The sequence below is a fragment of the Gorilla gorilla genome, chromosome 3 (assembly GCF_029281585.2).
Source record: "Gorilla gorilla gorilla isolate KB3781 chromosome 3, NHGRI_mGorGor1-v2.1_pri, whole genome shotgun sequence".
NCBI lineage: Eukaryota > Metazoa > Chordata > Mammalia > Primates > Hominidae > Gorilla > Gorilla gorilla.
This window is the reverse complement of record NC_073227.2, coordinates 126,639,740-126,653,075: the sequence shown is the minus strand read 5'-3', so window position 1 is coordinate 126,653,075 and position 13,336 is coordinate 126,639,740. Positions and strand designations below refer to the sequence as shown.

Sequence of the window (13,336 nt, the reverse complement as noted above, 5' to 3'; positions counted from 1 at the left end):
CTCTTTTGGTCTCACCAATGTTATAAATAAATTTTTATGTTTTATTTTTCTTTGAAGACGAAGGAAAATGATGAATAATTCTTATCTGCTTAGTTAATTGCTTATATTATAATTATCAGTTTGTAAATCTGTCCTTCTAAGTATACTGTAGGCTTGTTTGTAGTGCAGATCAATTCTTCTTCTTGGTAATTGTGGGCCCAAAAATTCAGTAACAAACAAATAGCCACTCAATTGATATGTTTTAATATAAATAAAAATGTCCTCAAATGTAATCTTGCTTTATTGGGAGTTACCAATTATATTATTTTGAAAGCTACCTTTTGGTCTTATCTGTATTTATAATCACTAGGGATTCTTATGTTCAGTTGTTCAGGACAATGATGACAAAGTAAACGCTAGCCACCCAGGCCCTGAAGTAACAATAATTACTGAAAAATGTCAAAAGGAGTAGAATATTTTTTGATTTAAAGTATAATTTTACATTTTCTTGGTTACTGACGGGTTTGTCTATTTAACAAGATTCTCACTTGGGAATTGTGTAGGATAAAGTCCCATTGTCCCCTGTCAGTATCTTTTTTATGTAACTGTGTGAATCTAATTCTCTTAATCCTAAATCTCCTTTTAGTGTCCATGTTCAATTAAACTGTAACATGTTAACTACTACTAGACATATGATAGTTTTACTTTGCTGTTGCATTAGCTACTTTAAAAATATCATGACCCAAGTTATTGGTAGTTTTAAAGAATATAACTTAAAAAGCTAGTAAGTACATAAAATTCTGCAAATACTGATTTGTTCTTCTCATGGTATAAAATAGCATTTTTTGTTCTTCTTTATACCTTACATTTTAAAACAAATTAAAAAATCAAATTCTGAGAATATGAAAGGGCAGAAAAGCAAATCAGATTGTAATTGACATGTACTCTCAAGTAATAGCTAAGAAAGGGTATGTCATTTATATGTTTGAATTTTTAAAAATTATTTTGGTATGCATGTTCATCAGCTCATTTTTAACATGAATGTGCTTTTTGACATGCAAGTCTAATGTCTAATAGCTCACAATTAGCAAAAGAACAGTATAGAGAGTAGAAAATGCAGTCTGTGTTCAGTAGTTTCAGAACTTGTTCAATGGGAAAATCACTTTAAAGCTTTGGCTTTAATTTCATGAGAAAGACATCTATATTGAAGTAGTATGCAGCTGAGGTCCTCTAGTGTCACAGCTGAGTATGACATCAGTTTTTTGTGAGTTGTGTGAGAAACAGACAAGAACAAGAGAAGCTACTCTAAAATTGACTTGTAGAGCCAAATGAGTTCATAAAACTAGGTTTACATTTTGCTAATCTTGAAAATCATAATGTTTCTCTTTTTTTTTTAAGGGGAAGACTTTGTTTTCTTTCATGTGCACATATGTATCAATGTAATTGTGCTTTTACGTAAAATCTTTGCCTCTATAACTATTGATAAGTTACAAATAATTTTTTTTAAGTTTGGAATATTGCCATTTATACAGTTAGTTTATTTTTTGAAGATGTTTATGAAAACTCTGTTTATCTCAAATTATGCTTGTTTCACACATTCCCTATTTGTTTAAGACTCAGTGATATAGCACTTTAATATGGGAGAAATTATTTGATAAAAAGGAATATTTTACAGTCAATTTAAATAGTAACCCTCATTGCTTCTTTTTTACACACATTATGGGGAATATCAGCTTATTCCTTTACTTCAAAAGATGACAACCAGGGATCGGATTACCAGAGGTAATATTTGAGGTAAAAAAATAGTTCGAGAAAAATAGAGCCTGGAGATGGGGTGGAGAGGGAGTACTCACCATAGAGGAAATGAAGATAATACTCTTTTCCCAGAATTAAAAGACTTCTAACTATTCTCAGAGATACTCAAAGGAATGATGTATCCATAACCAAAGAACAGTAGCTATCGACAAGGAGCAACTAGAGGACATAATAGAAATCCTGGAAATTAATGGTTTGGATTTCTCTCTCTCTCTCTCTCTCTCTCTCTGTCTCTTTCTCTCTTGCTCTCTCTCTCTCTCTTTAGATCTCTGGATCTCTCTCTCTCTCCTGGAATTAAGTTATATAATAGATAGGACTAAAGATTATGCTCTTAAAACAGAAAGTTAATACAACAGGATGACTGTAGTCAATAATAATTGTACATCTTAAAATAACTGAAAGTACAATTGAATTCTTTATAACACAAAGGATAAATACTTCAGGGGGGACACCCCATTTTACATGGTGTGATTATTACTCATTTTGTGCCTGTATCAAAACTCATGTACCTCATAGATATATATACCTGCTATATACTCAAAAAAATTAAATTAAAAAAAGTTCCAGTTATCATCTGTCTACTAAGAGTTCCAACTTAGAGAAAAAAAGAGAGAAAACAGTGAAAGATGTAACAAATCAAATTTTCCTTGTGAATATTTCTGTGTTAATGGAACATGTGAGTCTTCAGATTGAAAGGACATGCTTAATGCTGACTGGCACAAATATGCCCACATTAGACATATTGGGCTGAAATATTATAACTCTAGGGATAAAGTAAAAATAATCCTCAAAACTTCCCAGGGAAGAGTGACAGGATGTCTGCAACAAAGTTGGAAACAGACTGATACTAGCCTTCTCGCCATTAATAAAGAATGCTATAAGACAATGGAGTAATTCTTTCCAAGTTTAAAGGCAAGAATAAGATATTTTCAGATGCGCCGTGCATGAAAATATTCTACTCATGCTCTCTGTATGAAACAATTTCTCAAGATGTCTTATAGCTAAACAAAAAAAATTTAAAAATAGTATGAGATATAAAAATTATAGTAGCTGATGATAATCTTCATAAATAGAGTTATAAAATTATGGTATCCATTAAATCTTGATGACTGAGACATTTTCTCTTGACAGCTAGGGTTTAAGTGGCCTAGGTTTCTATTTCTTTCTGTGCTTAGTTCTACAGTAAATATTTGTTAATCATTATTATCATATGGCAATGTGCCAATCACTTCCCATCTTTCTCAGAGTAAAAGCCCAAAGGTCTTAAAGTGGCTTAAAGGGCCTTACATCTTCTGACTCATAGCTATCTCTCTGAGCTTATCTCCTGTCACTTTAATCTTTGCTCATTCTACTGCATGCACTTAATACACTTTTGTGAGCTGCTGACTTTATACCAGTTCAGGACTTTCTTGCTGTGGCCTCTGCCCGAATCATACATTTTCCAGAGACCTACCTGTCTTTTTCACTTCTTTTAGATTTCTACATAAGTGTCACCTTCTCAGTGAGGACTTCCCTGACCACATTATCTGTCTTCCCTACTTCATTTTTTTTCTTCATTTAATCACTACATGTCACATTATCTATTTACGTATTTGTTTCACCTTCCAGAAAGGAGTGTAGGTTTCCTTTATCCCACTTACAATTTGATAATGTAAAAACAATATAATGAATACAGATAAGAAGTTTGGGAAGAAAAATGGGGAAGTTGTGAAAATATGACAACTGTATCCTCTTGCAGAATGAAGAGTTAGTTATATTAAGTAAAAGTCTACCACCAGAATTGAAAACTAACTGCTGATGATTATTTGATAATGTAAAATAAAATTTGTTAATGTAAAACAATGTAATAAAAAGGACTTGAGGAAGAAAAATAGGAAAGTTGTGAAAGTACGTCAATTATATCCTCTTGCATAGTGAAGAGTTAGTAAGTAAGTAAAAATCTAACCATCAGAAGAATTGAAAACAAAACCTGCTGATTTCCCTCTGGAAAGTCAAACTAGGATCATAGAGGCAAATTTTAGCTTTTATCTCTGGTTATTTCTTTTGGTTTTAATTTAGGAGAGAGAATCAGGTTGCAACAATTATTTTTGTAAAAATTTTATTCAATCTAGTATTTTTTAAAGTCAGGTTTATTAAGGTATAATTTACATACCTTAACATTTACCCTGTTTTATGTAAAGTTTAATGAGTTTGATAAACAAAGTTATGTAACTGTCATCAAAATCAAGGATAGAACAGTTCCCTCATGCCACAAAATTTTCTCATACTCTTTTGTAGTCCACCTACCCCCCACCCAAGCCCATGGCAATCTGTTAGTCCATTTTTTAACTTTTAACCTGTGTCTTTTATTTAGTGCGTTTCTCATAGACTGAGTATAGCTGAGTTTAAATTCTTATCAAATCTGACAATCCTTATGTTTTAATTGGTGAATTGAGACCATTTGTACTTAATCTATTAGTCATTTTCTATTTGTTCTGTTCTTTTTTCCTTTTATTCTGCCTGTTTGTGGATTGAATATTTTTTATTATTCCATATTATCTCTACTATTGGTTTTAAAATTATGTTTAGTGGCTATCTGCAAACACTAATTTAATTTTAGAAAAATTAAAAAAAATGGGTAGAAAGGAAAATCTATACCAAAATGTTAATATTGTAGGTATGGGGAAATTTCATATGTGAACAATTTTTGATTAAAACATTAGAGGATAATTAATAAAGTTAGGTTAATTGTATGTGAGTATTACATTTGTCTTATGATCTGAGATTTGAACTTCTCAAAAAGAAAAGAAATGTTGACAAGAAAATATTTTAATGCAGGCACCAATGTCTGCAAATGAACAATCCATACTTTATAAAGTGTAATAATAAAAATTAAAATGTGTTCCAGATCCTACTTACTACTGCTAAGTAGCAGTATTTACCCGAATACGGTACCTGTTTCCTGATAATTTGCATGAGTAGACTTGCAAATTGGAAAAAAAATTAGGGAGATGGATGGTGAGAGAGAGAAGGAGGGAAAAGGAGAAGGAAACTGGAGGATATCTGTGTGAAGGATAGCTTGTAGAGGATAGGATAAGAATTAAAGAGAAAAGTTTGCTAAATCATAAATGACCAGAGATTGCTTTATAGGTTGAATATGGAAAATAAGCTAGTGTTTGTATACCATAAAATATATTGTTACTACTTTTTTCGGGGGCTTAGGTATTTTGTATTGAGCAAAATAGTTTTTAGTGACTTAGTTCTGCCATATACCTGAAACTTAACCTGATAATTTGGCAAAGCCAAACCTGCTATAGGTTAGTTGCACTCACCACCAAAATTAAAGCCCTTTCGTGGAAGAACCAAATACTGCTATTACAGTAGCCTTTAGGAAACTGTAGGATCTTTGTCAGATCAATTCTGTTATAATCAGAAAACCTAAAATATGTAGAGGTAGGTATTTTAGAAAATATATAGATTCTATTTTCTCAGAATAAAAGAGGAGCAATAAAAATATAACTTTTTGAATATTTTCACTAGGTCACATTTCACTTGTTAAAACAAGTTATTTATTTGCTTTGTAATTGATCTTTGACTTTTTGTTTTCTTTGTAGCTGTTCAACGGTTTTGTGTATAGCATTTGAGGTTCTTCAGGGCTTGCAGTATATGAACAAACATGGTATAGTACACAGGGCATTGTCTCCTCATAATATCCTGTTGGACCGAAAGGTAATTGTTAAATCATGTAATAAATATTTATATATCGTTTGAAATTGGAAGCAACTGGAATCAGGGCTACTCAGTCAGAGGAACAATAGAATCAGAATATGTTTTAAGAATATTAATAATGAAAAGACTATATGAAAGTGATGTAACTGTGGTTTTTGAATTTAAGGATTAAATAATCCTTAAATTATTTAATCTGTGTATCTTTCACATGGATTATTTTTCCCACAAGACCCATTTTCTAACTTTATGGTTTTTTTATTTTACTCTTATTTCTAAAGCCTTGTGGCGTCCCAGTATACTCCTCCTCTTAATTTATTTTCATTTTTAAGAAAATGGCTCTTTTTGCTAGAATGTTATTCATATAAACCAACTGCATTGTGTTTTCTCTATTTTTCTTCTGCCTTCTTTCCTCTTCTATTTATCTCCTTATTTACCAGCTGTTCATACCTACCTCCTTTTACTATTGAAGTGCTGTTTCTCTACTGGAAATCTTATGGGGCATTAAGAAGAAGCTTGTAAACCCTTCAAAGAGAATTATGGATAGTAAGGTTATATATTTTCAGGAATAATTGTAATTTTATTCCTTTTCATAAAATACATAAAAACAACTTGGAGGAAATTTTTTCATGGGCATTATTTGCTGTGTTAGGATTATCCTTGTTCTCTGGTTCTTTTCCCAAATCAATACTTGGGAGGCTGAGATGAGAACATTGCTTGAGCCCAGGAGTTTGAGGCTGCAGTGAGCTATGATCACATTAACTCCAGCCTGGATGACAGTGTGAGACCCTGTCTCTAAAAAACAAACACACAAACACAAAAGTAGAAAATTGTACTCATTAATTTCAGATTTATGGCAGTAAAGAATCATTACCTTATCAATTTAAGCTGTTTTTAAATATGAATATTTTATAATGCTTGGAAATAATGTTCTTGAGAAGACAAACCAATTTTAAGATCAACTTAATATTTTAAAGCCTTATAGATTAAAAGGGAAAAACTTAAAATATATAAAATTATATTTATCATTTATTAAGAGCCTTATACTTATGATAGTTATTTTTGTTCTCAAACAATATAAAAAGTTATTGAAAATCTAGCAGATTCACCAAAATCTTGATGATTTTTGAACCGATCTTTTCAAGTTAAGTTTTCCTATTTCACAATTAAATTATAACTATAAATGGACTTTCAACTCCATGGAAAAAAATTTGCTCTGTGAAAATTACCACAGAACATTCTAACCAAGGTTTCAAGACAGATGAGAATATTTTTGCCTTTTTGTTTTGTGAAATAACTAGACAATGTAACAGCAAAAATATTAAAGAAAAATGTCATTTGTCATTTTGAGATATATATGTGTACATATGCATATATACATATTTAATGAGTATAAAGCAGACTTGGCAGATAGTTTTTTATAAAATTATGATTTTTTAAAATCTACAGTGGCATTTTGATAAAATATTGTTATATAATGGTTTCTTTAGTTATAAAATGTATAATGATAATTTTATAATATGAATTATATATTGCCAATTATAATAAATTATTTGATAGTGTTTTTTTCTTTATTATTGTAGGGACATATTAAATTGGCTAAATTTGGACTTTATCACATGACAGCTCATGGTGATGATGTTGATTTCCCAATAGGGTAAGGATATGTTTTCCTCTATTTTGAGTTTCTTTTTAAATTTGTAATCTTTGATAACATGTATATTTTGTTAATTATATTTGATATTCCTTTTTGATATGCAAACAGCTTTTTTAAAATTAATACATCTCAATTTTCCATATACTTTTAAAATGAGTAGACAATGAGTTTTTCCCAGCATCCTCGTTGATGTTCATCATTCACTGAATTGGCAGAGAAGCTAACAGTATTGACATTCTTTACATTATAATATTTCGTAATTATCTGTATTTCATTCAGAATCAAATCAACTTAAGGCAAGAAGGATGACTAGATTCTCAACTAATGATAATGTGTGTGCATCAAGAGACTGAAAAACATCACTCTCACATTATTTTCAATTTAATGTTTTATGTTTAATTCCCTTTTCTCTAAGATATAATTATATATTAAGATTCAAGTTGAGTCATTGTGGATATTAGAGATAGAGATAAATTCCATACCTGGAAGTCTATGTTTAAGTTCAGAAAGGTTTATTTAATCACTTCTGTTATGGAATTGCAGATGTATGTTGCCCTCCACAAAAGAAATGGAAGGTTGTTTCATGCATATTCAAGTAGATGTTTTTGATACAGATTTCTGTGTTATATTTGTGTGGTTGCTTTTAGACATTTTCATTATTATTTTCTTTTCTGAAGATTTAAGTTGAGATTGTTTTAGATAAAATAGTTACAAAAATAGTATAAAGAATTCCTCTATACCCTTCATCAGTTTCTCCAAATGTTAACATTTCACTACATTTGCTTTTTCTCTGTTTTTTCTCCGAGCATATATGTGTGTATGTGTATAATGATTGTTTTTTATAATCACTTAAGAGTAATTAATTACGTAATAGCACTTTAACCTCTGAGTACTTCAGTTTGTATTTTCTAAAAGAAGGACTTTGTTTTTTTACATGACCTCAGAACAGTTGTCAAAACAAGGAAACTAAACTTGATGCAGTATTATTATCTAACCTAGAGACCTTAATCATATTTTTTCAATTGTAATGTGGCTGTTTTTGATAGTATCCATTTGTGTTTTCCTCTTTGGGCTTCCTAAAATCAGTTCTATCACATCGTTACTGAGAATTGTGATATGGAGTCATGGAGTGTCAAACAGAATGTTACTTAAAAACTTAATTTGATTTTTTTTTTTAAAGCCAGCCTCATATATAACTTGCCCTTTTTTCTTTATAACTCAAATTACAGGTTTCTTAACTAAACTTTTTAAGTTTATGACTGTGTCTTATTATTAAGACATAGATAATAATCTTAAACTTTATTCAGTGAGGAAACATTTATTGAGCAATTTCTCTTATGCCTGTTGGTTTTACAAAAATAAATAAGATAGCTTTCTGTCCTCAAGAAGCTCATTGTTTAGTGGGAGAATTTTATGTTTTGATGGACTACTTATTAAGGTACATAAATTCGTAGTCTTACAGTTTTGTGTATTGAAAACTTATAGGCAAAAACCAATTCTTGTTTCATAAGCATGAAAATGGCATTTTGCAAAGACAGTCTACAATTTCTTATTTGTTCAAAAAAGCCCTTTCGAATATGAAAGGGGTTTTTTATTCAACTTATAGTTGAATATAAGTTTTTAGTGAGGCTCTAGCTCCTTTGTCATGTATGATAAATGCCTTTCGAGGTGACTTTTAAGTAGCTGTAGTACAAGTGATTGCTGCTGCTTCTTTTGTCTAAATCAATTTGTGTAAGAAAGAAATCCAAAAACCTAAAAATTACTTTAAGTTTTTGGTTTTTATTTAAAGGTACTTGAGGTTTCAGTGATGAATCGAAGAAAGGAGGTGATTTTTCTTAAAGCATATCAAGTAAGAGCTACACTTGAATTTAAAATGCTTGGATAGAATTGGTCTTGTGTTACCCTTTGGTCTGGCTTGCTTTGAAGTCTTAGACCCAAAGGGTCTTACCAGAAAATATCAAAGAGCAAAATGTGAAACATTAGCCAGGAAAAATAAAGTGATCAAACAGCTAAGGCATGAAAGAAAATATTTACACCAGAAGAAGCTTGCAGTTGATTCAAAAGACAAATATTAAGGAACAACAAAGTAAAATGTTACCATCTGTTTCAAAATACTGTAAAGAGTTGGAAATTGGGCATTCATTTCAGTTGGCCAGTAGCTTAATACCTTGTTAAAACATCAAACAGATGATGAAAGCCACTTTATTTACCTCATCGGTCATACTCACAGCAAAGTTCTGGTAATTGTCTTTGAGTGTTAAAATGCTATGCTACAGAAGAGAAGGTTGTTGAAAAAAGATGAACTACATTAAATAACAATTCTAGAGCTTATTATTTTTTAATAATTTTCCTGTGTTTAAAAGGGAAACTAAAATATTTGAAACAAAGTTTATCTCTGTCCTGTCAGAAGTTTTTGATATAACAATTTACCTGTAGTTTTGCTTGATTTTTCATTATTATCATTTTTGGGTTAGATGTGCTGGAAATCAGGAAAAAAGATGAAAACTGACTTCTGGATGTATTGTGGTGATGATAAAAGTATACCATTGCATTTGTATTAAATTTTTTATTTTTATTTAATGTCTTTATATATTCACTAATATTTATAACAGCTTTGTGACATAGGCAGTAATATTCCAGTTTTACAGATGAAGAAACCCAAATCACATATAGAATATGTGGTAGAACTGAAATTAGAACACAGGTATTATAACATCTAGTCTAGTGTTGCTTCCACTAGACTTCAGCTGTTTCTAGAGATATCACACATTCATTTGGAAGAGCAATATCATCTTAGGGTAAAATAACACAATACGAATTTGTATATGAGAGAAATACATGAGCAAATCATAAGAAGATACTGGTATCACCATCATCATTCTATTAAAATGAAAAAGGAGTTAAAAACCAAACTTACCCATTTGAATTTAAGTCACATTCCCTGACTTAATTGACTTGTATTTTGAATGTAAATAAGAAGTACTAGCAATGATAGTGTGAGGAGGTAGCTGTAGAAAAGGTAGGAAGAAAAATAGAAATAATATTTGAATGCCTACTTAATATATATTACATAGATGATACATATATTTAAATACATTTTGATTATACTTATCATTGTAAGAGGACATAATTTAATCTAACTGGTTTTAAAATCTAGATTGTGGTGCTCATGACTAAATCTGACAATAAATGACAAAAGGGCATGCACATATGTAATAAGTATGGCAAAATTTCACTCCATCTCTCCTCTAAAACGGTTCTTATTCCTTTTATTTCTAGGCACTGGGATTCAAATTTAGCAATTGCTCCTATGTCTAATTCTTATTTACTACCTGCTTCTTAAATTGTTGTTTGTAAGGCCATCCTAATGGGTATTTTTGATAGGAATTTTTTTTTTAAAGCAAAACTATACTGAGTATATCCTCTATTTAAGTCTCATTGGTAGTTGCAGAGGGTTTATAAAAAGGTACGCAAGAGCCCTCAGGTATGTAGTTCTTTTTTTCTAATTGAGATGGGAGGTTAAATTTTTGTATGTGAAATATATAGTATATAAAACAAACATGTATAGCATCATACCATGTATAGCTTTTATAAGATATAGAACAGGCAAAATAAGTACTTTATAGAATCAGGTATTGATGGCAGTGGCGGCCTGTCTGGGATGGCCACTACCATGATGCCAGCTGCAGTGTGGGGGAGGTGCTGCTGGGGCTGTCACTTCACGGAGCCTATGGGGGCCAGGAGCAGGCAGGAGCCCCACCTTCCCGGGCACAGTTGCAACTGCCTAAGTTGGTGCTGCAGACCCAGGCCTCCCTGTGCTCTTGGGGGCCGGAAGCAGGCAGGAGCCCTGCTCTCCCAGGTGCAGCTGTAGGCTCGGAAATGTCTACTCCCACTGCCTGGCCTCTCCGGGCTCCCTGTACACACTCTGATCTTGGAGCGATGTTGGGGTCAAGCCCAGGTGCTGTTGGACCCCGGCTGGGTGTGTGCACACTGGAGGCAGCACTGACACTCCAGCCCCCTGCTGCCTTGACCCCCTGTGGACTTCGGACACCAACAAGCAAGGGAGGGAGTCCGAAGGGGGGCTGAGGGCAGCTCAGTGCTGGCGAGCAGGCGCTCCATGGCATGAATAGCCTGGGCACCATGAAGAGTGACAGGAGTCAGACAGGTTCCTGGGTAGAAGGGGACAGGTCCCTGGTGAAGCCCTGCCTTCAAGCCCAGGAGGGCCTGAAGCATGGGAGATGGGCTGCAGGTCCCGTGGACCTGAGTGGGAGCTTGTGGTGCTTTTTCTGGGCCCACCCATGGCCGCCCATGGACCAATGGACGTGCACTTCTTCCCGCTGAGGACCATAAAAACCCTGGACTCAGCCAGACTTGAGCAGATGATGGATGGCCAGCTGTAGAGAGGAGCTACCCACCCCAGAGTCTTCTCTCTGCTGAGGGCTGAATGCTCATAGGGACACCCCACCTGAGGGGACAAGCTATCCACCCTAGGGTCTCCTCTCAGCTGAGTGTTGAACACTCCTTGGGACACCCTGCCAGTGGAGAGGAACTACCCACTGTGGGTCTCTTTAGGTGTTCTATAGCTCAATAAATCTCTTCACCTTGCTCACCCTCCACTTGTCCATGTACCTTATTCTTCTTGGATGCAGGACAAGAATTTGGGACCTGCCAAATGTCAGAGCTAAAACAGCTATAACAAACAGGGCTGAAACAACCCCTTGCTTGCCACATTGCGGGTGGCAAGGAAAGAAGACAGAAGGAGAGAGGAGCTGCAGCCCTTTGGGGAGCCCAGACCTAGGAGCTTTCTGAGCCAGGGCTGTGACACTCTCTTTGGGGCTCTGCAGTTCCTGGCATCTCCAAGTTTCCATGCACAACCATGTTCCCTGGTGCCAGCCATGGAAGCTGCTTGCAACGCACCTGGTCCAACCACAGCCTTGCAGGAAGCCAGTGCCTATGCCAGCACCTGGACATACCCACCATGCCACCGCCAGTGTGCCTGGCTGTGCACAGTGGCCAGACCCCACACTCACTCATACACCCCTTGCCACGCCATGCCTGGCTCTCCCTTGGCCGCGTAGCATCCAGGCCAGTAGCACGAGCTGAGCATAGCCTGCCAGTCCAAGTGGATGGAACGAGCCCAGTGGGTCCCAGCAAACCTCAGGCAAAGGCACCACTGGCCACAGAGGTTTCCACCTGACAAAGTGACACCACAAAATCCCGTGATATGTTCCTTTATGGAAAAAATATAAATCTTTTTGAGAGACATTAAAGAAGACCTAAATAAATATGGAGATATCATGTTTATAGATTGTTAGGGTTAGTATTGTAAAGATGTTAGTTCTCTACAACCTGTCTTTATATCTTATCTATTTTCAATAAAAATTCAACTGTATGTGAAAGAGAAAATACTTGGCAAGATAGTTTTAAAATGTATATAGAGAAGAACAAACACCTACAAAGAGCCTGCATTTTCCCAAAGAGAAACTAAAAGGTATGTATGTTTTGAGAGCTCTTAACAATTATCAGTAATTATTTAATAAAATATATTTTATATAAAAATATTTTATTTAAAATAGCGTAATAGTATACTCTTAGGCAAATTGACCAAATGAATAGTTGAGGGAGCCAAGAAACAAACCTATGTATGTGTGGAGATTTGATTTAGTATACGGCTAGCACTGCAGACTACATGGGGAGAAAGAGGTTTCGATAAAGGGAACAGGGCTCAATTGCTTATTTATGTAGGAAAATAAGTTGTACCTTGTCTGACATAATATGAAAAATGAATTCTAGATGAATCAAGAAACTTAAATATAAAAGGCTAAACTGAAATTTTGAGAAAATTAACAGATTATTTTGACAAAATCATTAAATATAAGGAAAAAAGTTTAATTCAACTGAAAGATAAGAACTTCTCATTCATAAACAGATACCATAAAGAGAAAGAAAAGACAAAACCACAAAGTGGTAGAAAATATTTCAAGTCATAATTACTGAAGAAGACATTAGTATCTGGAATTAAAGAACAATTGTGCAGTAAAAGATTATCATAGGAAGCCTAAGACTGCTATCCTTAGAAACTAAGTCCTGCTAGCAATGTTTGCCCTTGGCTGTTGCCTTGAAACTTGGGTTGCAGAAATGTCCCCATGGATGCCTAACTGCTGAGGCTAGTTTACTGTG

General features: G+C 33.9%; 1 protein-coding gene across 5 annotated transcripts in view; it reads left to right on the top strand.

The window, feature by feature from the left end:
• The window catches only part of TBCK (TBC1 domain containing kinase), a 265,095-nt gene that overhangs the window by 48,793 nt on the left and 202,966 nt on the right, over nucleotides 1–13,336 (top strand). For all 5 annotated transcript variants that reach the window (XR_010133450.1, XR_008679124.2, XM_019025572.3 and 2 more), the window contains exons 4-5: nucleotides 5,388–5,502; nucleotides 7,083–7,156. Coding sequence is in view for 3 of the 5 variants with exons in the window: in XM_019025572.3 (XP_018881117.1) it covers nucleotides 5,388–5,502; nucleotides 7,083–7,156 (189 nt within the window). In the remaining 2 variants the exon portion in view is untranslated. The remainder of the gene's footprint in view (nucleotides 1–5,387; nucleotides 5,503–7,082; nucleotides 7,157–13,336) is intronic.